We start from the raw sequence: 26,471 nt of genomic DNA on the forward strand, positions 1-26,471 counted from the left end.
CGCTCCTCATTCCACATCATTCTTGTATTGTTTGGCTCCCAGGAATCAGAAAATCTCTCATCTCTGGGATCTACTGGAAATGTGGGAAATCTGTGAGTGAAGCCCCCTCCCCGGGGGATTCTTTACCCGAGCTGCGGGAAAGTCTGAAGGGAAAGCTGAGCAAAGATGGAGAGGGAGACAGAAAGAGGAAGGCTTTACTCTGCTCCGAGCTCCTGAGGGCTACAAAGCCAAAGCTGTTCTAATATTGAGAGAAAACGCCTGGCTGGGCTGGGTTTGGTTTTTGCTCGGTTATTATGTGTCAATGGAAGCAGACTGAAAAGAGTAGCTGGGTCTATCTCCTTGAAGGAAGCATGTGTCTCTCCTTGAACGACCAGAGCTCATCAATAAGTGATGTCTTGTCTCTTCTAGTCTATCACACAGAGGGAAGAGCCGCCTTGATTTGCTTTAGAAGAAGGTACCGAACACAATGCGGTCTCCATTCTCCCTCGCACTTTTTAAATGACGTCCCTTGTTTTCTTAAACGTGATGCTTTCATAGGTTTTCGGACTGTTATTCAAGCTTCCAGAAGAGAGTTAAGGAGCCACTCTGAAATAACTAACAAAACTGCAATTGTCCTAATGCCCTTTGCCTCTCTGTCCTGTGACTCTGGCTCAATACATTCCGGCAGTCAGAAGACAACTGAGAGCAGTGATAGGGGCTTTTTTTTTTTTGGCCACACTGACACCTAATCCCATTTCACAGTGCCACGCAGCCGCGCCAATATAATCACTTGATGGGAGTTGAAAGTGATTACCACTGTTCACTCTTATCTCCAATGAGCGCAGAGAATATCGTCCAACAACAACAACAACTGCTTGCCTCTGTGATGCCGGGCCAAGCGAGGAGCAGATGAGGGGGGATACAGCCACACAGAAAAAAAAAAAAAAAAGAAGCTGTTAATGGTTTTCTATGGGATGTGTGTGTGTGTCATGTACAAAAGATGCACGCACTGTAAGTCGATTCGCATGGATAAGTAATTAGAACAGTGGTCCATCCCCTTACGCACAGCCTGCATATTTAACAACCCCTGCTGTAGACATACAGCTTGTGAATGTCTGGGAGTAGCACATTGGATTTTGAGGATAAGTCATAATCATCTGGTAGGATTCCAAATAAATAGCATTAGTTTGTCATTTAACATAAATTAATGTTTTTGGTTTGAAACTGTTTTAGTAGCTAATTCCAGACTATAAAGAGTAATGGGGCTAACTGTAATGCTGATATCCGTGCAGAAAAAAAGGCAAAACATTTCTTTTTGCAATATCCTGATAAACCGGATCCAATTAAATCCCCAGAAAATAGGAATTACTTGTGAGTTTTGTATCTAAATACACATGTGAAGACTATGTTTTATGTTTGTTCATTTTTTATTCACACAATGGGAGAAATATTGCCATACTATATCTTTTCATCCCAAGTACAACTTTTGACTTTTCGAATTACATGCTACACATACAGTATCTCGCTCAAGGACGTGTCAGCATGGTGAACGCTCACTGTCACACGGGCCTGAACCCGCAGGCTTCCAGCTGAAGGACGGTCTCGCTACTCGCTACATCACCCTGATGCTTGGTGTTCCTCTTGACAGCAGCAGCAAAATGAGGGTGTTTCCTCACCTGATTGTCAGACATGACATAGAGAGAGGTTCTGTCCAGGGAGAAAGCCATGTCCCGCAGGATGGGGCTGCTATCCTTCATCACGGTCACTGTCTCGTACAGCACTCCTCCTTCTAGAGCGCCATCCACTCTGATCTGCACAAGACACAGACAAATACAGAAGATGAAGAGACAGTGAATGCCTAGCTGCTGGATGCAGTGACTAAATGGTTACTCTATATCAAGTTGTATGCTTTCTATACATCGTTTTGCATCTTTGCATTTTGCGCTGTCCCTCCAAAACACCGGTGTTATGAGAAAACACTCTTTAAATCTCAGCTTTATAAGAAATGAATAACAGCATGTTTTCAAATGGATGACATTCCTATTTTTGGGTCATCTTAGAAAGTGTTTGTGCTTCAGGCAGTTTTAAAACTTATGAGGAAACCTTGAGTTTCTTCAGTGTTTTTTTTTAACATTCCTGGAAATTTCAGTACATTGTGAAGTCCTTTCACATTAGTCAAACGATTTCTCCAGTCACCAACTGTAGAAAATGTCCTCTAGTACACGCCACGTTCATTTTGTTGATAAATAGCCTTATCTGATAATGACTAATCAGTCGTGAATAAACTCTCCTCTAGTACAGCAATCAATTAGAACATTAGCCCATTAACAGAGAAGCGGCTTATGTGAAATGACACACAAAACAGCCTGTTCATTTCTATAACATTAAGATGTATGCAGAAGAATGCCACTAAAATATACTGATAGATTATTGCTAGGAAACCTCACTGTCTTCTTGTTATTAGCAGTTAGCATTTTAGCAAAATCCCCCTTTTCAAAACTGTTCAATGATTTGGAAAGTGTAATAATTTGCTGCCTTCCCAGGAGTTACAATGAAATGATTGATAGTAATTAAATGTATGTTCATCTAGTAGAGGGATCCAGGATGTGTTTAGCCTAGCTTCAAGCACCGGAAACTACTGGCCTCCACCAAAAGAAGATAAATACTCTTTCCAACATTTCTAAAATGATCATGTTTACATGCGGCAGCTAGCTATAAATATGTTTATTAATTTGGTTTTGTCCACAACTATGACAGTGTCCAAGTGATTAGACATACAGTTTAGACACACAGGTCCACATACACTTCCACTCATAAAAGTCATATTAAAAATACACCTATGCAATGTGTAAATAAGCATTTCCAAGTAATTAGAGGCATATTTGACAAAGGCTGTGCTGGGCTAAAGTTAAGCTAACGCTAACAAGAGAACGTTAATCACATCACAGAGTTGGCTTGTAAAGAGATGAAAATGATATTCATTCTTCTTCTTGTGTAATTCTTAGGAAAACAGCATGTAAATTACAGAAATGCGGAGATATTCTGTTGTAAAAGTTACAATTCGGTTTGCAGTTACAATTGCATGAATTTCCTGACATGTGTAAGCTTTTATTATGTCTGGAGGTAAGTGATATTTACTCTTTGCACTTTGAACTAACATCCTCTTGACTCGTGGCAGACCGAGAGCAGTAGCTTTGGAAATCACTCTATTATTCATTCATGCTACCAAGAAAGATGGATATGCTGCCACTCATTCAGAGGTCCAATTGGCCGGTGCGACTGTGACCTAAATCCACCCCTGAGGTTATTGCCATGACGCAATTGAGTTTTTTTAAACGTGTTCTGTGAGCTCAGCCCTAATTTGACTTTGGAGTGACTTTCAGGCAGAAAATCTTTTGGGGCTCATTAAATGCAAGCACGGAGACCAGATGCCCACTGCTGAGGGGTTTTCGATTCTTTTCTCCCACCTTTGCCTACAAACAAGATGTGCTGTTGCAGTGAAGTAAACAAATAAGCAGGTCTGTCTTTATAATAAGTGACTTACTGATGTCGGCGCTGTCGAAAGGCAGCCTTGTAAGGACGTGATACTCTTTGTAAAGATGGGAAGTGGTTACTGAGCTGAAAAAACCCTTTATTGTCGCTGATATAAACTACACCTTAGTAACACTCACCAGATAATTAAAGTGTTTTAACTTTTCATGTATTCAGCACAAAGACAAACCTTCTTGGTTGTCTGGTTTATATTGCAGAATTATTACCCAATGTTATTTTGCACCATAAAAACTAGGCATTGCTTCAGTCCTTAATTTTTTTTATTCACAAAAATACCTTTATTTGTGCTCATAAAACCCATCTTTCACCGTTGGTGCAGGAAAGATGTGAATTGCATCATGCAGCAACGATAACTTTGACACTTGAAATATAAGTCAGAAATGTGAAATAAGAGAGAAAGCATGATAGCTAGAGAGAAAAATGCTCATTAGCTATGCAAACCCAGGTTGAAGCCCTATTTAAATTCCAGGGAGACCGAATCATTAACCATGTGATGCAATTACAGTAAAGCTGAATTAATTTCTCAATCATAATAATTGAAATAAATGCAAGAAAATGAGGAACTAGAGCAAAGAATTGTGGAAGTGTTGCGAAACGTCTGCAGTGCAATTATTCCAGTTTTCCCTGCATGCATCCTGACATGTGGACTTGGGCGACCTCGCCACCCAAATCAAATTTGACTGCAGAAGATTTTGAATGCTTGCCAGGTCTAGCACGCACACATGGTGGCAGAGCCTCAGCAGTGTCTCAATGGGGACAGTCAATCAATACAAACTGATTACATGATTGGATCCCCTGGGCACCAAAACTTCATCAATCAATCACGCCTCCACCTTCCAGGCAGCTGTGCCTCTCCAACCGTCAGCTCCGCCAGCCAAGAATGAAGAAGGGAGGGAGAAAATATGTGCAAATGTGTGTGTGTGTGTGTGTGTGTGTGTGTGTGGTAGTTTATGTGGGAGGGAGGGTACAAGCTGGGGGGTGCAGGGAGAGTGGGTTGTCATCTTCCACATACAAAAACACAAAAGTAATGAGCACAATGGGGTTGTCTGTTGATTCCAGATCACAAGAGGACACAGTTTGTCTCTCACAGGTCATTACCTCAGCGCTGTGTGCGGTCCTATCTTTTAAATAGTTATTTCATAGACAGATTTATCTCACAGCTAAGCTTCTTTCTCTCTCGCTCATTGTCTGATGTCTTTCTCTTGCCCTGTCTTCTCTTGCGCCTACTCTTCCTCTCCCTCCTCCTCATCCTATTCCTCCTCTCCTGTACCTCAGTCCCACACAGTAATGGAGTCGGTTTACATTATTTTTTTTCCCACACTCCTTAAAACATTCCATAAATAGAACACTTATACCAGAGTGTGTAAGTGTTTGTGCGGTAAAACCATGTAAACATTAAAATGAAAAAAAAAAAACCCACAATTGTCTAGAGGAGAACAGACACAGAGCCATGAGTGTTTATAGTTGGATGGTGAGGCGGACTGAGTGCCGGGGGTGCAGGGATGAGCTCAGACAGATACTGACCCATCATGACTGATCCGCGGTGTTTGATTTCAGCGGATTTAAAAGTGGTTTTATCATTTAAAACAGGGCTGACCAGGCAAAAGCCCTCTGGGAGTACAACAGGTCCTCAATCTCTCCTTAAGCCCCACAGCTCCATAATGAGAGTAAGGCGGGTTTAATTGGTTTTATAATGAGCCTGCTTGTAGGAAATGACACACAATGTTGCACACACACATGCACGTACTGATCTACGCACACAGGCATGCAAACAAAGGCGCATGTGCACTTGCGTACAAACACATTTAGATGCACGTGCACTCACTCTTTTGTTGGTTGCTCTCATTAAATTTGTAGTTGTGAATTGTGTGCATGATCGCTTATTTGATCAATACACCATTATGGATTATGGCCTAACAGGAACACACACCACGATCTATAAAGTGCAATATTAGGCTCCATTGTCATTCATTTTTACTTATTTTAAGTATCCTATCAATAATTGTTCGTTAAAACTTCCACAATGGGCGGGTTTGACTTAGAGGTAGAGTGGGTCGCTGTAAATCAGAAGATTGGCGGGTCCGGTCTGTATGTTGCAGTGTACTTGGGCAAGACACTGACCTCCAACTTTCTCTAACTTGTCTGAATGTGTGTGATAGAGTAGTTTCCTCCAATTTAGATTCCTCCTGAATGAATATGAGGAAAAAGACTAGAAACGTGCCATGCAAGTATTGACTATTCATAAATGGCTATGTTACTGCATATTGTATCACTGTCTGTTTTTGTCATGTCGGGTTCACAACTACTCCAGTCCACAGTTTAGCGGTAATGTACCTGTTGTTCAATAACTTCCAAAAACACAAGAAAAGGAATAACTTCTGCACTTTAGTAATTCGGAAACAACAATATATGTTCAGCAAGCTAGCTGACAGTGATCTATAGATAAAAACACATAGATGAACTACTGTGAGACAAAAATGTTCTCATCTTTACAGTCTGTCACTCACGCTGCTCCCTCGCCCCCACACAAATCATTCAGTGATTGCACAACAATTGGATTTCAATCCATCTCAAATGCGCTTGTTGGTTGCATTTCAACTCGGGTATTGTATACCAGAAAAGCTATCAGGTCCATTTGAGATGCACAAAGTAACTAAGTGTAAATGGGGTCTTATTTAAACAGTTAGGATGTTGCTTTGAATTCACTATCAAGGAGAACATATTTTCCAAAAACATCAGTAAACCTTTTAAAATTCTAGCAGATTCCCCTTGTGTGGTCCGTGTCATGTAGCAGAGGATCTGAACTGATTTGGCATCAATACCGCGTGTTCGGATGACCTAAGTGAGCCTTCCCACCATCTCACAGCTGATTAGGATATATTTTTAACCCATGAATAATATTTAAGCCAATAACGGCAATTTCCTTCCTGCTGTTTAAATTCCCTTGCAGAACCTGCGACGGATATAAACATCCCAGCTTAGTATGGCTTCCACAAACAGATATGCAACCTGAGCCCGTGTGCTCTTAAGGAAAACAGCCTCCTTTTCCCGTGGCTTGGTTTGCATCTTAAATGCTCGACTGCACTCTCATCCTGCGAGAGCCAAAGAAAACAAAAACCCCGACTTCTAAGATGTCACTTGGCCTGAGTCGGGTTGGCTCCGTTGTAAAACTGCCAGACCTTGCATGAGCAATACGACTCTCCCAAATGTCTCTTCTGTGAGTATTGACATATGGGGCTGATTTTGAGAATCATTTCAGGCGATGATTTCGCTCATGCTGAGAGGAAGTATACATGTAAATGGCGCTGAACCCCTTGCTTTTCCACCGCAGATTGGGAGACCTTGTAAAGCAGATGATTATGTTTATGTGGTAATGGCCGTCCAATCTCAAAAGAGTGTGTCCATATGTGGCCAGCTGGTCTGTGCCCTTCAAGCTCACCCAGCTAACCTAAACATATGGATGATGACCCAGGAGGCATGGAGCACTCTGTTCAAGCAATCATTCCCAATCTGCCATTCTGACGAGGTTTCATCTGTCCCTGAAGACTGGTCCGTCCAACTTGAGCCAAACACGAGGAGGTTGGTCTATCTATTATACAACAAACGTGTCTTCTTAGGTCGTTCCATGACATTTTGCTGGAAATAAACGAGTCTCTCTTGCATGCGAACATCTGATTCACAGGAAAGTATTGTTTTTCATACAAAACCACCAAAAGTAAAAAAGTCACAATTTGGCAGGAAACCACGCATAAATCTTCCATTACTCTGGAACAGGAGCACTGAATGAAAATACATACAAGACTGGATCCAAAGTAGATTTACACAGACTGTAAGCAAAGCAGATTTTGGCACAAGCTTGACTCAATATTGTGACACGGGGCATGCAGCGACATAAGGGCCAGACAACTGGCCACCTTTAAGGTTGAGTGGCTGTGCATATGGTCCGATCGAGGATGACAGCCGAGGAGAGTGGGCATTGATTAGCCCATATATCCATCACGGCTCTGTGAATGCTAATGAGACGAAGCACAGGATAGAGCTGAGCTGAAGCGGCTCATGAAAACGAAGAGGGTTCAGGGGAGGAGGGGTCACTGAGGTGGAGATGTGTATTACAGGACAGGACTAATCATTCAGCCATCACATTAACTACAGTCACAAAGAGGGGCGTATTGATCGCAGTCACTAAATACACTGTATGTTGGCAAGTGCCCATACCTAAACGCAATTACCAGCTTAGTCGGGAGAGAGGTCATGGTAAACGTCTGTGTGTGGTCATGCATTCGTGTTTTTGAGGGTTATTGTTAAAAGCCTTCCACTTGCAGCAGCCAAATTTTCAGTTTGTCCTAACCTTCAGCTGCATGGCGGGCTTCCAAGTCCTCATACCACAATTTCTACAACTCGACCACAGTCTCCTCTCAGTCTCTACATGTTCACGTCTGTTTTTTTTTTTTTTCTCTCCTTGAGGACATGGTTTCCTGTTCTGTTTCCTGTCCTCCTCCGTACGACCCCCATCCCTCCAATCATTCCCATTGTTTGTCAAGTTCCCATGGCCCACCAACAAAAGCAGTGGGAGGGGGACAGTGGAACAATTCATGGCACCCGTATGGTCTTCATTTTCCTGACCGCAATGCAGTCACAGTTCTCTTGTGTGTTTCCATTTGTGCGACAGAGCAGGAGAAAGAAAAGGAAGAGAGGGAAGACAGGACAAAGAGAGTTGGGGAGGGAGTCACGGAGCTGCTAAATGAAACGGCAGCCAGGAAAAACAAAGAGATGGACACCTCTCTGTTTTATCACAAAACTGCCACTCTTAATACAAGCTAGTGTTTTAGCTGCTCTGAGACATCTAACAGTGATTTTCTCTGAAGACTTTTAACGACGTTTTTTTACCACCCTTCTTGCAGTTATGAGAATCCTTTCAATTTAGCCTCAAACACACCTACTCTGCCTGTGCCCCTCCTCTCCTCTGAAACTCCATTCTAATGACTTCAATCACCAAATCTCCCTTTCCTGGCCCCCCTTAGAAATCGTGACTTTGAAAAGTTCAAGTCATTTAGCCATGCATTGGAGATATTCCCCACCCGGTCAACTCTCAGTAAGCCATAATGAATGCACTATTTGCACATGAGAGTATTTGACTAAGGCTTTATTTGCTGTGAGCTTAACATTTTCCACCATTTCTGGGGAAATGCTGCTGCTGAGTAGCTGCGGCCACTGAGGTAATGTGCTGGTCCATTTCTATTTCATTCAACACTGCACCCCCTCATAGCACAGTGTCTGCATCCTTCGAAGGGTATTTACCAGCACTGAGCTAATTCTCTAACAGTAAAGGCGTCAACACAAGAGCAGTGTCGAGGCAGCTGCAGGGATCAGGCTTGTGATGCTTCAGTAAAAGGACAGTTTCTCCGCTAGACCATCCTCCCCAGCCTGTTGAGAGGATTGTCTACCTAAGGCGAAATCATGATTAAACATTAAAGGTTTAATCGTATATTAAAATATTACCGCAGATCCTCTGTGGCAGGTGTGACACCATTGGTTTTCCCTCTGAAAGGGCATACACACCAAATATTAATACAAACAGGGAACATCATGATATTGACTGACACAAGCCACATCTTAATACACTCGCAATGTCAGGGAAGCATCCGGTTCCACTCTGTATGCCACTGTAGTCCCTTTGAGCGTCACCGTGCAGAAACATCCTCAGAAAATCAACTGCACTCGACAACTGTCGTGTGTTTGAGGCTGCCACGGGGTAAGCATAGGTATAATGTCACTCTACAGCATGTTTGCTGCTTACTTACTTGCTAGGCTACAGTAGAGTAGAGACAACAATCTGCTGTCCTTCCTACTAAAACAACAGAATGGAAAAGAAAACCTGGAGAAATGTGGCTGTAGTCTCGTACTTTTTGGAGCTGACTAATTGTAAGCTATGTATAAAACAAAAAAACTTGAGGCTACATTAGTGGCGTGTCACAGTAGTCATATATGACCAGAGTCATCTTATCTGCTTACACAAAAGGTGAATTGTTCAGGCTTTGCAGCTAAACAAAAACTGTTGCTGGTCAGTTTGAGCTGCTTGTGTTTTCTAACGCTGTGAGAGAATGTTGAGATGCAAGACAACAATCTACAAGCTGAAAAAAGACTAATCTGCTGCTTTTCAAGTAATCACATCTAGAAAAAACATTTCCACTGTAAAATGTCGCGCGCACAGTGATTGTCACTCACATATCACAGTGAAGGAAGGGCCGATTGCCTCTATTCGGTAATTAGAGAAAGCGAACCGTTCCAGGGTTTCTCTAATGCATGAAGTGGATGAAAGACAGTAAACACAGTTACTGTTGTGAACATAATTGAAGCACTCGCCACTCTTTTTTTTCCCCAGATAAGTGATCACTTTATCAGTCAAACGCACATCAGTACAATATTCACTGTGACAATGAGGGTTCAGTTAGCCTGTGGATCTGGCGTTAAGGATTCATTTATATATGCACCTAATTCTCCTCTACTTCCTCCACCTAAACAACAGTTTTTTTGTTGGATCATCACATGAGCAGAGCCACACATCCAAATTCAAGATTGTTGCAAAAAATAGTTGAAAGCTCAATGCGACTATGCTGGCTGAAATGCTAATTTTGCGCTCAATGGGTCCACTAGCATTTTGCTAACAAGTGGAAGAACTGTGCCACCAGTGCCACCGAAAGTTGCATCTATCTATGCCCCCTGCCTTGTGACTGGAATAGATTTAAATACGAATCAGTAAGAGATAATGGATTTTACCTGGATTCAGCTCGTTAGCGCACGCCATTCAAAAGTAAAAGCCCCTTTTTGTATTCAGACCCAGATTTACCCACAGGGTCATATTACTCAGCAAAAATCAACCACCTAAGGAAACAAAACTGTGGCGGGCGATGATAGAAATGTCCTGTTATAACTGGAACATGAGTAACCTAATCGAGAGACATTGATTGACACATCCATATGCTGCATGGAGCCGGGATGGTGAGACTGTTGGGTATCCCCGTGACCTTTCACCCTGGTTACACCCTTCCTGTGGCAGGTTTGACCTTTGCTGCCGGAGTGATCCGCTGATGGCATTTATTGTCATGCCCCATTTCCACTCAGCCTGTCTATTTGGGGGTGATGGAATAGGATTCGAGAGTTGACCCGTGCTCCTCCGAGGCTCCTGGGAGTCTGAATCACGGCCGCACACTCTGTCAGTGTAATGACAAACTCTAGCCTTCAGACACTGCACTTAAAGCAGTAATGATGGATTTCTCGCTCTCCTAACCCAAACTTACTGCTCACTTCCTGAACACATGCAAAACGTACATTTCATCTTGTGCTTTTCTTTGTCTCTTCCTTCCTAAATCTGCCCCTCTTTCTTTGTCTCACTTAATATCTCTGGTTTTTCTTTGTTTCTTTTTTTCCTCTGTCTCTGCTGTTTCTCTTTTCTTCCTGTTGCCTTTTTGCTCTGTCTTTGTCTCATACTGTCTCTCTTAGTTTCTCTTTTTTTCCTCTCCCTTTTTCTGTAGGGCTATCTTGTCTTTTTCCCCAATGGCTCATCCAATGAAAGAGCTGCAGTGATGCTATCTGTGCTCCCAATCTGGACCTGTGTGTGTGTGTGTGTGTGTGTGTGTGTGTGTGTGTGTGTGTGTGTGTGTGTGTGTGTGTGTGTGTGTGTGTGTGTGTGTGTGTGTCGTGTGTCAGACAGATTGCTCCTCATAAGACTGAGGCCCCGAGGCTAATGTCACAACAGTCCTCTCACACATTTCCTCACTCAGTTGCATGCTGTACGACTGTGCAGGAAGCAGGGCCCGCGGTGCTACCAAGTCAATCCAGTTAGATCAAACAACGAGCCGTATAGGAACTTGATTATAATATATCATTACAGTATGCAATGTGAAAGAAAACATGATGGACAATGAGCTAAATCAACTTCATGAACCTCCCAGAAAGAGGTCATCTTATGTCTGTGACACTGATATAAGTGATCCTACATCTGTGAAAAAATCACTAGGAAAGATTTGAGTGGACGCATTCCTATAGATGCCTGTTTTATATATGTTAATGAAGTAACATCTACAGTGTATCCTTTTCCTTAAGTATGCTCGCCCACCTTCACATTAAAGTTGTCCCGCGACTTTTCAAACAAACCTCCATATATCATAGTTGCGCCATAGACGCTAAAGTATACTTTACACAAATTGCTTGTCAGGTTGTCGAACAGTGTCCGAAATCCACTCCTCTCCACCTTTCACATGTCAGAATTGGGGGACCATGTCTGACAATTTTTGCAACTTTTTGAAGCTGACTGAGGATGAAAATGTTAGCGATCGGCCGGGTGTGCAGGAGTTGAGGAGGTAATCTATGGCTGGCACAGTTAGTTGATTAATGGATGAGTGGAATGACAGAAGATTAATTCACTATTTTAATAATCCCTTAAAAGGCATTTTGGGGACATTTCTCCGCCAGATCAATCAATCTAGAAAGTAATTGGCAGATAAATCAGTCATGATGATAATCGTTAGCTGCAGGATTCATTCTTCACTCAACTGCATTGTCAGTTTTTGAATGAACAAAACACGTTTTCAGCACTCTGAATGCCTTTAAGTTGAGTCTGTCTGAAAGTGTGTAACGTTATCCCCATTTTATCGCTCCTCGCCCCTCTCAGTGACAGCAGGCTCTTCGCTCTGCCTTCAAGTGTGGCCATTTGGAACAGCTCCTCAGATGTGGTCAGACCACACAACGTTTGATATAGTTCCTTTCAATATACCCTGGCTGTTACACTTGTTAGTACTCTGTATTCGTGCTCAATCTCTACACCTGATGATGTGAGCAGCATAAAAAAACATACCTTTGTCAGATAAAGTTAAGACTCAAAACCAGGAAAGCCAAACTTACTCAACAAAAGGAGGCATTACTGAGATTTGAAATAAGAAATGCTGAAGTTAGACACTAAAGGATAAGACTACACTACACTATTTTTCTTATTGTTATTAAATCCAAAGAAAAGACCAAAACCAACAATGGTTCAGCCAATCTCTTAATGCGTTTGGAAGACAGACAGCCCCAGCCTGTCTGTGGCACGGAGCCCCTTTTGTTCCTGCTGACTTAAATCTTTAAAAGGAGAATATACTTTAATTTTCAAAAAAGGCTAAAGTAATTTCCTAAACAGCACGCTCTTGATTATTTTCAGCTGCAGATTAGGCGTGGTTGTGAGTATGCTCTATAAATAAGCAGAACAATGCATGTGGGATGACACATAAAATAAACAAGCGCCAATGTTCATGAAGGAACGTGTCACCCAGCGCTTACCATGGGACTCACTGAGGTGCTTTTAATAGTTTTTGGGCTACAATGGAGGCTGTGGCACAGACGGAGCATTAATAGTATAAATTCATCTTTTCATTCGATTTGTTGTCCAAAAGGAAAATTACCAATTAAAATTTAAATTAAAATTACCAGACCTATACCTTGAATGAAAGAAAACTTAAGTCATACACTGAGACCAGGAAAAAAAACAGAAGACAGGACAGACTTTGCAAAAAAAACTAGACGAATGGGAAAACTAAGGTTAGGCTATGAATCAAGGAAAATGCAAATTAGCATAAGAAACTTATTAGACACTTACAAATCTAATGGTGTTTATACACATGCAAAAATTCATGTCAGGTGGACAGAGATAATGTTCTAAATCAGTGAAGTGGTCCTCCAAGTACTTTGTAATGCTAAAAGCTATTCAAACCAAAATCCACCAGGACAGCGTTAAACAAGAGGCACTAGAGCTGCAAAATGTTCCGTTACTAATACAACGAAAACAGAGGAAGTGAAGGAACAGCCGTGTGCTTCAGTTTTGGCTCAAGTAGTAATGAGTGGAAATTTACATCGATTTGTCCTTGTCTATGAGCGCCGGTCCAAAGGCTGAAGCACAAGATGTAGTGTTGCATGAATACTCCACCTTTGTTCAACTGCATAATCGCCATGATATATTAAACATAACCTGTTATGTTAATTAGGCCATTAATTGGCCAGATTATTGCATTAATTAGTGTTAATGGATTTAAGATCATTAGTACATAAATGTGCCACGGCGGTGAGACACAAAAGCAGCCATGGGTGATGTATCTTAGTGATATATTTCTCATGGGCAACTGGCAAATGATGTTATGTGGAGTTTGGCGACAGAAACCTTTAAAGGGATATGCGACATAAAGGGACATTTCACCAGTTTTACACATGAAGATCAGTTAACCCGTCATGTGGAGAGCAAAAGCGTTTGTCTCCTGTGGCTCTTTAAGGGCGCTGCGTTAAGTCTGAGACCGCGACGATGTCAAAACGATGTCGTCAGGGTTATCTTGGCTTTGGATTGAGCCTTTCAAATTCTTAACAGAGAAGCTCGGAGTGGTGTGGAGTTTGAGAGACATGGCTATTTACAAGACTCTAAGCTGCACCATGGGAAATGTAGTCTTTTTTTGAAGCTTGACTCTCCATACCAGAATCTAAAAGTAAGGACACTGTATATAGTATATCGTTGTATACATATATACACATCTATGAGTATGTATATTGTCCCGCTAAAATAATCTTGTAAGCAGCAGTGGAATTTGCAAGAAGAACTTAACATTTTTCACATTAGTCACTGACAGTTGTCAATGTAAGAGCTGAAATAATGCTCGAGATCGATAGAATTTACAGCTGCGTCAATCTCATCCATGCATTTCAGCTGTTCTTCTGTCACTAATTTCCATTAATGTAGCTAGGTAGCCAGCTAACTTTGTATAGGAAGATGACTTTCCCAATATTAATCAGTGCCTTCTAAGCACTAGGCCTTCTAATACCAGACCTATTTGAGTTGTGGGCAGCAATTCTGAGGTGTGGAACCAGGCTACTTTTTGCATTGTTATTCAAAAACAATCAGGATGATAACTGTCATATGAGACAGAGATACCAATAGTTCAGTATTGTTGTGTTTCGAGTAGATGAGTGATCATTTGTCATTTGTCATCAAGAGGATCGGGTGTCATCTTTTGAGAATTAGCAATTCCCTGTAAACAAGCAGACAATTCTCAGGTATGTGAGTTCAGTGTGGGGGGAAAAAAAGACAAATCAAGCCTGTCTTGCTTGATACTGACACACACTGGTGTATCACAGCTCTCACCTTCTTCAGTCGTCCACTCTTGGTCCCCAGGAAGACCACACTGTGTCCATTGTAGACGTAGGAGGTGACAGAGGTCAGCCTGTCCCTGCTCTCAGTGTACACCGTCTGACCCGACACCAGCTGGGAACCCCCCAGGGGCTGGTTTATATCCAGGCCGCAGAAGTGATCATCGATGGGAACAGGCTGCATGGACAGAGGGAGGGTTAAGATGAAGAAAGCGTTAAAGAGTGTGAAGACAGAGAGGTGTTTTTTGAGTAGATGTTGAGAAAAAAGCAGGAGAGGAGATAAAGTAGGGAGGGATAGAAAGAAGGGAGAGAGTGAAAGGAAGAAGGATTGTGGATGACAGATGTAGCGAGGGGCGGTGGATGTAGCGAGAGAGAGGGAAGAGCGTAAGTGGGAGCCAGAAAAATGACTGAGATCACTGTAGACACATGCGAATATAAGAGGAGAACTCAAACTGACTTCTGGTAAGCGTAACATGCATTAAGTGCACAATTTCCAGGGTTAAAAATGGTTACTTCAAAAGGGTTTGGGCTGCTGCGTTTATCAACAGGCCTCAGAGCAGGCGCATTTGCGGAGCAGACTAATTGCTGATGGCAAACACGAGAAACAGTGTGTATTTTGCGCCTGTTTCTGTGATTTTTTAGATTGCTTGATCTGACATCACACAAACACACAGCACAAGAGATGTCAGGTTTTGATTAGGCATCAAAGAGAGCAGCATGCTAAGCAGTCCCATTACATCTACTAACATGCACCTCAAACCTTGGCTAATTGTCTGTCACTCGGTGTATACAGCTACCTTTTTAGGGCAGCTAATGTCTTACTTCACATCCCCTTCCTCTTGTGCGTATATTAGACCTTACTGTTCTTTTTCCTTCATCAAGCAATGTGCCTGAGCTTTGTTGAACGTGATCAGTGAATTGAACTTCATATCTCACCTCACCTCAGTCTAAAATAAGCCATTTTTATCCTGGCTTTTAAGAAGCCATTCAACTCTTCTCTTTTGAACTTTAATATTGTCTTTTGAATATTTCTGTTGGGTTCCTTACTATTGATTGCCTGGAAAAAAAAAAAGCCAGTCTGAAATTCTGCTGTTGAATTTTTAATGTCATATCCAATATAAAGACCCATTCTGGGTCCCCAGAGGCTGAATCCTACCGACTTTGGTGATCACCTGACTTTTTCCCTCGTGCCACTATGAGGTTGACATTTTTAATTTTTTGTGAAATATTTCAACATCTATTGGATGGACTGCTGTAAGATTTGGTACCGACATTCATATCCTCTCAGGCTGTATTGTGATGACCCCCAGGACCAGCCTCGGCTGTGCTTTATGTTTAGTGCAAATTATCAGATGTTAGCATGTTAACACTCTAAGCTAAGACGGTGAGCATAGTAAAGATTAGAACTGCTCCACATTAGCATGTTAGCATTTACACTGAGAGCATGTTAGAAGGCTGTAATCAGCATTTAGCTCGCAGCACCCCTTTGACTGCAGCCTTACAGAGCTGCTGGCGTGGATGTAGACTCTTTTGTTTTTGTTAGTTACTGACAAATTGTGAAATTGATAATAACTTTATAGGAGTCTAAGAATTAGAGTAACAAGTAACGTATGAGCAAAGCGGAATAAAACTATTGGTCTTCATAAATGATTATGTTAAGATGGGCATGTCTAAAAATCTTGACACAGGAAGGAAAATGTCTGTCATCAGTCACTGACCTCAAAAAGCTGTATTGGTGCTTGTCTAGAAACACTTGGCTGTTGATCTTTCACTGACTAATTAATCATGCAACCAAAGACACACAATATCTATAGACATCTTAACAAAGCTGAACCATTGTGTTTCATTTACAGTCCATTTTAGACATAAAATCCTTTGGTTACATGTCCATGGAGAGTTCATTATTGCATTATGTTTCTCTGTCCTCCCTCAGTTGATTTTATGAATAACATTACATCTTATTTGTTAGATGATGTCATGGAATCAAAGAATATGTTGGGAACCACCAGAGCAATAATGTGATGAATATCATTGTTTTCATGGTTTGCTTTCAACTTGTTTCAATGAAAGGCACTCATTATACGAAATTATAGCTTTCACAAAGGCATAGACTTGGACATTTACAAGAAAGCCCTCTTCTCGAGATCAAGAACAGGTCTCCGAGGGTTCAAATACTGCTGACAGCTACAAGAGTAGAAGGAGGGAAATGGAGAGAGGGGGGGGGGGGGAGAAGGGGAGGAGAAGAAGGCGGGAGTGAGTGCCCAAACCCCTGAATGAAATCAAAGCTCCATACAAAACTCCCTTGATTAGCATTGTGGAATAAATCTCCTCCAGCTCTTCTGGTCTCGTGGGATCCTGAAAACCTGAATGGTGTCTTTAGCACAGCTCTGGCTGTCTGCCTATCAACTATTTGGGCTGGAATCATGTTTGTGGATAACCAAAGAGCCAACTTTCAGTAAATCTTTATCAGTGCTGCTCACCATCATGTGGGTTTCATAGTTGGTCTAAATGGGTGTGTGTTCTAGCGGGCAAAATCGAACGCTTCACCAACGCTTTTCTGTCTCTACAGTCCACCTACCGCCTTGGTGCATTGCACGTCCTTTCCCAGCAGCCAGTGCAGCTCCAGGTTTCCCTCTCCCTGGTAGCAGGACTGCAGGCGCTCCTTAATGCGCGCGTTGATGTCTTGTATGGTGAAGACGCAGAGAGCGGAGTGATCTGGAGGGTCATGGCACTGCTTCTGTCCTTTGGAGAACACGGCAAACAGCACGTCCTCCTGGGCGCTGATGTTCAGTGATTTTGCCAGAACCCTGCCAGCCTTGGACAGGTAAGCCGCCTGCAGCAGACGGTACTCCTCGCCTCTGTGCACGCACCCCACAGGAAGTGACACATATGAGTGGAACTTCTTGTCACCTTTGCAGAGGCGGATGATGCGAGAGGTGTAAAACAGGTCGCCAGGGGAGCCACCAGCAGGCATCCCATTCTCAGGTGTCTCCGGTTGGACGGTCATGAAGTAGACAAAGCTGCCGCTAGCAAAGCCGTAGATATAGTAGATGTCAAAGTGTGGGACAAGAGCCAGTGTGTCTGAGGGGATTTTAATGAGAGAGGAAACAAAGTCTGTGTGAAGCTCGTAGTCCAGCATAGCAGAGGATTCTGGGTCGCGAGGCAGCTTGCGGCTGGAGATAGTTGGGAAGTAGTCCTGTTTGCCACCAACGGCTGTGCCAATGTACAGAGTGGCGTCCTGACCCTGTGAGGGCACGACAACACCGTACATCGTCCCTGTCTGGTTGTCGCTGGAAAGGTAGTGTTCTTTCTTGTGCGTGGGCTCCACAAGAATGAATAAGTCATCCAACCTCATCAGCTTGCAGACGCCCTGGTAGAGGCTGCCGCAAGCCAGTAGCCGGTTGTGAGAGTAGTCAATGAGCAACAGTTTGTTAACATTGTCAGTAGAGGCAAGAGGCTCCGAACATGGCTGGACAATCAGAGGAGGATAGCATGCTTTGTTGTCATACTCTGGCCCCGTATCATGGGACACCAGGAGGGTGAGATTGGCTGACAACTTGTAGATTCGGTTGACAGCTCCAACGTACAGAGCCCCAGTAGACTGATGCACAGTCAGGTGGTTCAGTGACCATTCCCTCCTCTCTGATTGGAAGCTGTTCAGAGTCTGTCCAGCAATCGTCTTTTGATTCAAAGAGATTAGAGTCAGTAGCCACAATGCCAGGGGCCATGACATGACCCGAAGAGGACCGTGACCTTTAGTGGGGCCACAGTAAGTCCATCCTTTATCCAAGCACGTTCCCATCCCCATAGGGCTCCGAAAAATACCAAGCTCAGACAAAACACCTGGGATCGTGTGTCAGCAAGGAGCAGGATTGCACTTAAAAAGATCAGCTGAAGTGCGGTCTCGTCCTTCTTAAGAGATCTTCACATATTTCTGGAAGAGAAAAGAGAGATGTTTGTTTTAAACTCGAAAGATCCCCGATTCTTTTGAGAATGGAAAAAACTGCTTACAGAGTATCATTAGACACTTCATCTAAAACCCAGAACTATATGTGCTTGTTTTCCCCTCTATCTCTGTTTAGTCAGACACGGAAGACATCAAAGAAACAAGTAATCATTTGTTCAAACTGTCTCCCCATATTTACTAGCCCAAGAGATGGTCCAATACTCCCCTTATCAACAGGGGTGCTCATTATATTCGCCTCTCTGTAAGAGAGAACTAACTGTGGCCTATTACTTGAACAAAGCAGTGACACACTGTAGCTGAGCCTCCCCTCTGTTTGGTCAGCTAATTAAATGATCCAAATGTATTAATTATGCGCCCATATTTTGGGCTCCCTGTTTTTCTTTCTCCCCTCCGTCTTGTTCGTTTAAATGGTTGAATCCAGGAGGAATTAATCACTCTCCACTGCGGCCGACATTCCTAAATTAATCAGGCTTTTTCCAGGGATGGCAGGGAGTCATTAGAGATTCAGAGCCAGGCAACATCAACTCTCACACTTCCCTGTTTAATTTCATTAGCATATTTTATGTAGATATTTCCAGGGGACAAACAATGTCCCTCAAACACACGATGGAGGATGGATGAGTTCGTCACATGGCAAAGGATGTTTGATGTGCTGACTGTTTATTCCCCTTGTCGCATGTGATGTATGTAATAGTTTGATGCAATGTTTCTCATTCAGAGGAGACAAAACAAGCTCATTTCGAATAAAAAACAGGTTTTTATCTCAAAATAAAGACAGATGTTTCGTGAAGGCAACACAAGCCTAGTAGATAAAGTGGCTTCACATACGCTGTTACTTCATCGAAGTCCATTAATGGAGTAATAAAACTGCCTGCATAGGAGGACGGACCATAAATCCAGACACCTACATCACCCTAAATCCTGTCGGCGTGCCACCAGAAGCTCCTCCAATCTGGCTCCCAACGGCTGTTTCTTTCTCCCCCTTTGTCCTCTCTGTTACCACATCAGCAGCCCCTTCTCCCTCTCCAACAATAGTTTGTTTTTTTTAAATCATTCAAACCCCTTCAGTGAAATGCCTGTAAATTACCCCTATGGACATTGTGCCAAATGCTAGTAGGCTTTAGCTCAAAGGCAACTGTCTTTTTGGCTTGGGCTAAAGTAAACAGGGTGTTTTCTCAGCGAGACTTCCTGGTATAAGTAAAGGTTAAATGAAGACAGCCATGTCAGATCCTAACGCGGGGGTCAAGATGCGGTGGGTGCTCTCCATTGGCTGACTAACAGGACGTCCGACTGAGTTGAGCAGGAGCCAGGGACGGAGCGGATGGACTGACACTGAGATGGCTGGGTCCACTCCAGCTCCACTCCAGCATCTCCTGTCCATCTGTCCCCGCCACGCTCACACCAGGGGAGAAGTCACTCGAGTGTCTCAACATACTCTGCTCAATTTGGCAGGCGCCGTGTGAGCAACTCTACCAGTAATTGGCCACCAAAGAGTAACATCTGTCACGGACTGTATTGCTGATCATGAAGTTCAATGTTTGCTTTTCTTTATTCATAATACATGACATTTACTCAGATCTATATGAATGAGTCTTAGGCACACATTGCTTATCTCTGTCTTTATCTGTCCCAGCTTTAACTGTTAGATGTCAGAAGCGTCTTCTTCTCTTTTCTTCACCATTTTTTTTTCTCTCCGACTGAATACAAAAACTGTGCTCGCTTTTATTAGTTCTCAGAAAGCTGAGATTTGGCAGTGCATGTTGGCTTTAATATTTACAGCTTCTTTATTTTGGGCAAAATGGTGTCCAGCAAATTCCTTCTGAAAATCCCTCAAATCATCTGCTTTGCAAGCTGATGAGTCCCTGAACCAGTTTCTGTGTTGATGTAACCACGATTCTCTATCATTTGTCCTTTTCATGTAACGACCACATGAAAGGAGCATTCAGACATTTTATTCAGACATTTTGAAATGTTTCAGAGGAAGCAGTGAGGCAGTGACCTCTGGGTAAACTAAAATATAAACTCTTTGCAGCTTTCATGCGTTTGTTTTCATTAAACCAAATTATCCGAGCCAGTGGTCAGTGGAAACCTTCACTCCCTGGAGTGAGGAGCTGGCTTTTTAGTATGAATGGGGATGCTGGAATGGGATGCAGTGAATTAAAGAGCTGCTTGAAAGTGGCCAGTTTAGATTACTAAAATCAGACTCAATACTTATTGCATATTCTAGAGATGCCACGAAAAGGAGCAGACAAATGATGTTGTGCTTACCAATTCAACAAGCATCGTCCCTTCTTTGCCGTGCCCATTAAAATCCCATTATTTTTAATTTCTCCCGTTCAAATCACACTGCAAACTTCCAGGTTAAGACCTTAAGACCTGGTGCAGGAAAAGAAGGTACCATATACATTGTAATCTTGTCAGAAATGCTGCCTTTTTTTTTCTCCAACTATAAATAATTGATAAGACAGCGCTCTTGAGGTCCAACAGCAAATAGCAGACCAAATGATATGTGTGAAGCCAGATTTGAGTCTCGCATGACCTTAAACACCAGCAGTGCCACCCAGAGGTTAATTCAGTGTTGAGAGTCTCCAGTCAAATCCTCAGAGGAATTACAACAAAAAGGGGGGTGGTTGGGGGGCCAGAAAAGGGTAGGAAGTGCTGGTGGCAAACGGAGCCGGGCAGGCATGCAGGCAAGCAGCCGCCTCATCGTTTCATCCATTTCTGTTCTCCCGGCTTTAGTCACGTCTAAGGCGTGCAGTCATGCTGCTCAGTGTTTACCCTGGATTATAGAGACAACTCTTTGCCCTGCGCAGTCCTCCCTGCTGAATTCTCCGCCTCGCCACTCAGACACGCTCTAGCCCAGACGTGACTCATTCACACTCACACACAGGAACATGGTTTGCGGAGGCCTCTGGGGACGCGGGCGCTCGGCGTGCACCAATCACAGCACAGAGGAGGCAGAAGCCAGCCTCTTCTGCTCCACAAACACGACCCTCTGACCTGGATCAAGATCAGTGGAACCAAATCCATCCTTTGGGTTCAGCTTTTATTGGGGTGAAATGCTGTCATAGCTTCTGTAGCGCCCTGTTAGGCATGATTCATGGGACAGAAGGGATGGTTGGCTTTTTTTCTGTCTCTTGTTTGGTTGACCCATCTGCCATCAGAGATGAACTAAAATGTTCATAGGGGATATTTCTTTGTTAGGCTTGTCCATGTGCATCTTTTTCACTGCTCACTCAATTCAATAGCATGAAGGTGTCAACAAACAGGTCTGCAAATGTTTTTCTTGGGCTAAATTCACAAATTGTAGAAGGTTTAGTGAGAATTCAAATTAGCTGTTATGAGTTATCTCACTGGTGCAATGTGAAAAACTCTTTTTGATGATTAAGTGTTCTTTCTTTTGTGTGTGGGCAAATACCTGTCACACCCAGTGAATCTGTATTCTTCAATCATTCCCATTTTGAAGATATTACGTTTTAACACAGCAGCAATAAGATGGCACAACATGATCTTCTCTTAAAAGAAGATAGATTTAGCACGAACAGCATGGTGTTCATCTTTATCTTGTTTATGTTGCGGATTATAGAGTTGTGTGAGATCAGGAACACTGTCAACAGACTATGCCATGATCCTTCTAAAGGTCAGAAGAAACATTTCCGTTCTCACACTTAGTCAACAATGGAAGTCATTGTCAGCGGCATCAGAGGTGATAAAAATGTTTTGTTTTTTTTTGTTGCTGTTGTTTTTTGTGGCCTAGATTTATAAGGCTGCACAAAAGCAATAACAGTGTAAGACCATGGGGGCAAAGAAGTGGCTGAACTACAATAGTCATAACAGCTCTTGTCCTTAAGATTACAAGCTGGCTGAGCAGAGACATGCAGGTTTTTTTGTGTCGGTAAAGTTTTTCATAGATTGGGCTGCTCACTGAAGTTGAAATAAAGTTCCTTCTTCAAGATGATTTCAGGTTTGTAGAAAATATTTCAGCTGCGGCACTTCCTGGTAATGTATAATGTTCGCACTTATAATATATAAACTCATGGGCTGACGGGATACTTTCTTTTTTCAGCAAAAAGACATGGTCGAGTCATTGGGGGGAGGGCCAGCATTGTACACATTACACATGAATGAGCTGGGAGGGCGCCAGCCGCAACAGAACTTGACTTCCAAATGAATAAATGAAGGCAATTAGTAGATCTGTTTACAATGTTGTGGAGACAGAAGTAGGTCAAACGTGGCAGAGACAGGAGGGAGGAGGGAGCCAGCAAGCCAGAGCCAGGGGCTGTCGCTGGTACCTACAGTGATGAGTCGTGGAATTAGGACATGAAAATGCCGTCTTTATTAAGGGTGACTTATAAATGAATGTCATATTGAATCACAAGGGACCGGTGGGGTTTATTAGGAAAAGCAATGTTTTGTGATCAGTCCACCGTGTTTAATCTGTGGCTGCGTCGTGGAGTGGGGGGGGGGGCCCAAGGCGAATGGCTCCACCTCATAAGACCCCTTCACAGACTGGAGCCTCAGAAGGCATAATGTGTAGGGTGGATGCTCACACTGCAGATGCCCACAGGATCTCTCTACTTTTGGTGCCGCACAGTGAAATTTTGTGACAGTTGGCCTATGGGTAATTTTCATCATTATTTTTTACAATGTAAATTCAAATAGCAGTGTCTCCCCCGGACATTTCTCTCAGTCTGGATGAAAAAAACTTACAACCAGTATTTAGATTAATGATACTAACACTTTGTGATGCTAGTATTCTCTGGAAACAAGCGCAAATTACTGTAGATTTATTTCGTTTTGTTGGCAGCTCTTCTGGCATGCCTATGTGTCCTGGCATGATTTTATACGAGCAAAGAAGAACTGTAATTGCCCTTTTTTCCGTACTTGTTGTTTAGTTTATTGGTCAGCGCCGATGTTGCACACTTTGGGACTCTCCAGCCAGCCACTAATCTTGATGGTAGAGCAGTGGAGGATGTCTGCGGGGAACAGTAAAGTAGCACTATGTCATCGCAACACGCTCTGCTCTTATTAACTGCAGGATGCTGCGAGGGGTCCTGGGCAGAGGCAAATGTGACATAGGGGACCAATTCCAACACATCACTACAACACAGTCAGCAGTCTCTTCTGCAATGCATGCCATTATCTTAGGGTGTATGCATTATACATGCGGATATAGTACTATATCTGAAATTGCTGTTAAGAGCAGAGACCAGATGAAGGGCACTGCTGCCACAGTCAGATTTAACCATGCATGCCTTTCTCCACCTTTCCCTCTTCTCAGCTCTGTCTCTCCCTCCATAAATCTCATTGTCGGTCTTCCCTGGTTAATGGTGACCTAAAGCAAGCTCCTCTTCACTGCCGAGGCCCTCGTGTTGCATATATGATGAGCATAGAGGGGAAAGTCAAAGTGACCTCCAGCGCTGTGATGAAAACCCATGCAGCTCGAGTGCAATAGAGGGTCTTCTATAATTCAGCGACGGCAGGAGAAGACTGAGCAAGCTGCGTTTTCTTTGGAACCGCACAGCATGTGCGTGTGAGCCATGCTGCAGCGGCTGCCCTGCACCCCACATCCTTAACGCTGTTTAAGTGCAAGAAGAAGAACAAGGAGTAAGCAGAGGAGTACGACCGAGGCTCGGAATGATCTGTGGACAGCGCAGCTGAGGGTAATAGAGAATGAGGGTGGTGAAATGTGAGCTCTTCTCTCAAGCTCAGAGACAAGGACAGAGCAGCTCTCTAGTTGTGTTCTTTTTGTTCTGTAAGAGCTCTCTTTTTCATCCATTTTTATTTGGCTCAGTAACTACTAGCCTGATATTCAGCCTCAGGCATGGCTATAATTTTAATGTCTACTCCCATCGCCTGAGTTTCTGTCTTTTTTGTTTTTTTTAGTTGTTGTCTGTGTTGACATTGCTGTTTCTGTAGAACAAAGCTATATTTCTGCTCATACTGATTCAGTTACAGATGTGCAGGACTATATTGCTTTTCCATGCATAAATCATGGAGACCTGACAGGGAAAATACATTACGTTTGGCAGACGAGACCCCAGCAAGTGTATGAATGAGAAAAATAATCAGACACAGTGATGCAGAGCATCCATGTGAAGCTGTGAAGCACATATGTCCATAATTCCCACACCACTGCACACAGAAATCAAAGAACTTATTCCAAGGAAGCCTGTATGTTTCCTCGGCTTCCTCCCTCTTTGCCCATATGGCTTCGTGGGGCGGAGAATGCCAAGGTTGGAGGTATCTGGCACGAATAATTACGATCAAAGAAATTACAATGCAAAAGGAACAGCTGCTACCTCCACTGCTGACAAATCACTATGAGCAAGAGGAGACAGCGATAGACAGCGAGCGAGGGCGAGAAAAACAGGAAAGGGGAGGAGAGACGGTGCATGTTCTACTATTCGACAACTTTGCCTCTAAGTATCTGCTGCTCCCACATTTAACATTTAATCCGCAGCGCAAATAAGGCCTGTGGTGGCCATTCCCCCAAAAGCTGTACAAATACAAGCATCTGCCCAGATTATCTCAATCTGTCTCCATGCTCGGCCCAGCTCGGCTTCTCGCTAATTCTAACTTACTCTGAAACTTTATCCCATCTCCTAAGTCTCTGAATGTGATGTTGGGCAAATGCAGAGAAATTTTCCTGTGTTCAGAAATAGAAATAGCCTGGTTAAAAGTACAGTACCCTAGTGGACCAGAGGTCTACCAGGAATGCTAACACAGGTGAATTTCACTCAAATAGAAATTCTCTGGAAGACAAGTAGGACGCAGGTTTTTAATTTTTTCTTTCTTTTTTTTTTTTTTTTTAATAAAAGCTCCCTAAGGGATAACACATGCTGGGGAAAACAGTAAAGGAATTACACAGCAGAGAACGTTTCCCATCACTACTACTTGTCCTTTTTGATAGGACTTGATCCTCAAATTAATATTGAATCCTCCAAGTCTATTAAGTAAGTCCACTCCCACCTGGTTTGTGGCTGCCAAGGGCTGGAAACTGCAGCAGTTTTAGATATAGTCAAGGTGTTCTGGGCTTCTGAGACACGTTGTAGGTGACTGGTGACTTACTTTTTGTTTCTAAGAGCAGCCCGAGCTACTCATTCAGCAGATGTTTGGGTTTAACAATCCCCCAAAGACTCAGCAATAGTCACAAGGGAAAGGCAATTCAGTAGCGTCCTCCTTCTTTTCAATTCAGCTGGTATCCATAACCTTGAACAGTCATAATTTCAGCATTCTTTAAAACTGTTCAGTTCCAGCAACTGCAAATATGCAGATATGCAAACTGTGTTAATGAGTTAATACCACAAACTGCACCTTGTATTCTTTAAAACGTGAAAGTTGCAGGTTTTCTGTGAATGTGGAGATTGTTTAAAAAGTTGCGGATGCTTTTATTTATTTGGAATTTCACCTATTTATATTGACATACCGCGAAGAAAGTACTTGAATTTATCAGATTGAATTTATTAGAAGTGGAAAATTATTTGAGTTTTATGGGGTTTGCTGAAATGGAGTGAAAATGGAGGTTGGAGGAAACAGATTTGCCATGGTCCTACCACAATAAGTCAGATTTCTATACACTTTCCATGTCATATAACGCCATTACTAATGTTTGCATATATATTTCTATATGAAATTGTCACATTTTAATTGATAGCTAATTCCAGTGTTCCAATACTCCTGTTTCTCAGTTCCTTCATCGTGAGATGAATGAAAGGAAAAGTGATGTTTTTAAAGGTTGGCACCATCCAAACGCGACATGTAGGACTAGTTAAAGGGCTATTTCAGCCTTTCCATGAAGTTGGTGGAC

General features: G+C 42.8%; 1 protein-coding gene across 1 annotated transcript in view; it reads right to left on the minus strand.

Moving 5' to 3' along the window:
* The window catches only part of LOC139208731 (plexin-A2-like), a 59,655-nt gene extending 41,153 nt beyond the window's left edge, over positions 1–18,502 (minus strand). The window contains exons 1-3 of the mRNA XM_070838465.1: positions 17,273–18,502; positions 14,690–14,872; positions 1,656–1,790 (exon numbers count right to left, since the gene is read on the minus strand). Coding sequence (XP_070694566.1) covers positions 1,656–1,790; positions 14,690–14,872; positions 17,273–18,502 — 1,548 coding nt within the window. The remainder of the gene's footprint in view (positions 1–1,655; positions 1,791–14,689; positions 14,873–17,272) is intronic.
* Positions 18,503–26,471: the final 7,969 nt, after the last annotated feature.

Source organism: Pempheris klunzingeri, chromosome 2, assembly GCF_042242105.1.
Source record: "Pempheris klunzingeri isolate RE-2024b chromosome 2, fPemKlu1.hap1, whole genome shotgun sequence".
In the NCBI taxonomy this organism is placed as follows: Eukaryota; Metazoa; Chordata; class Actinopteri; order Acropomatiformes; family Pempheridae; genus Pempheris; species Pempheris klunzingeri.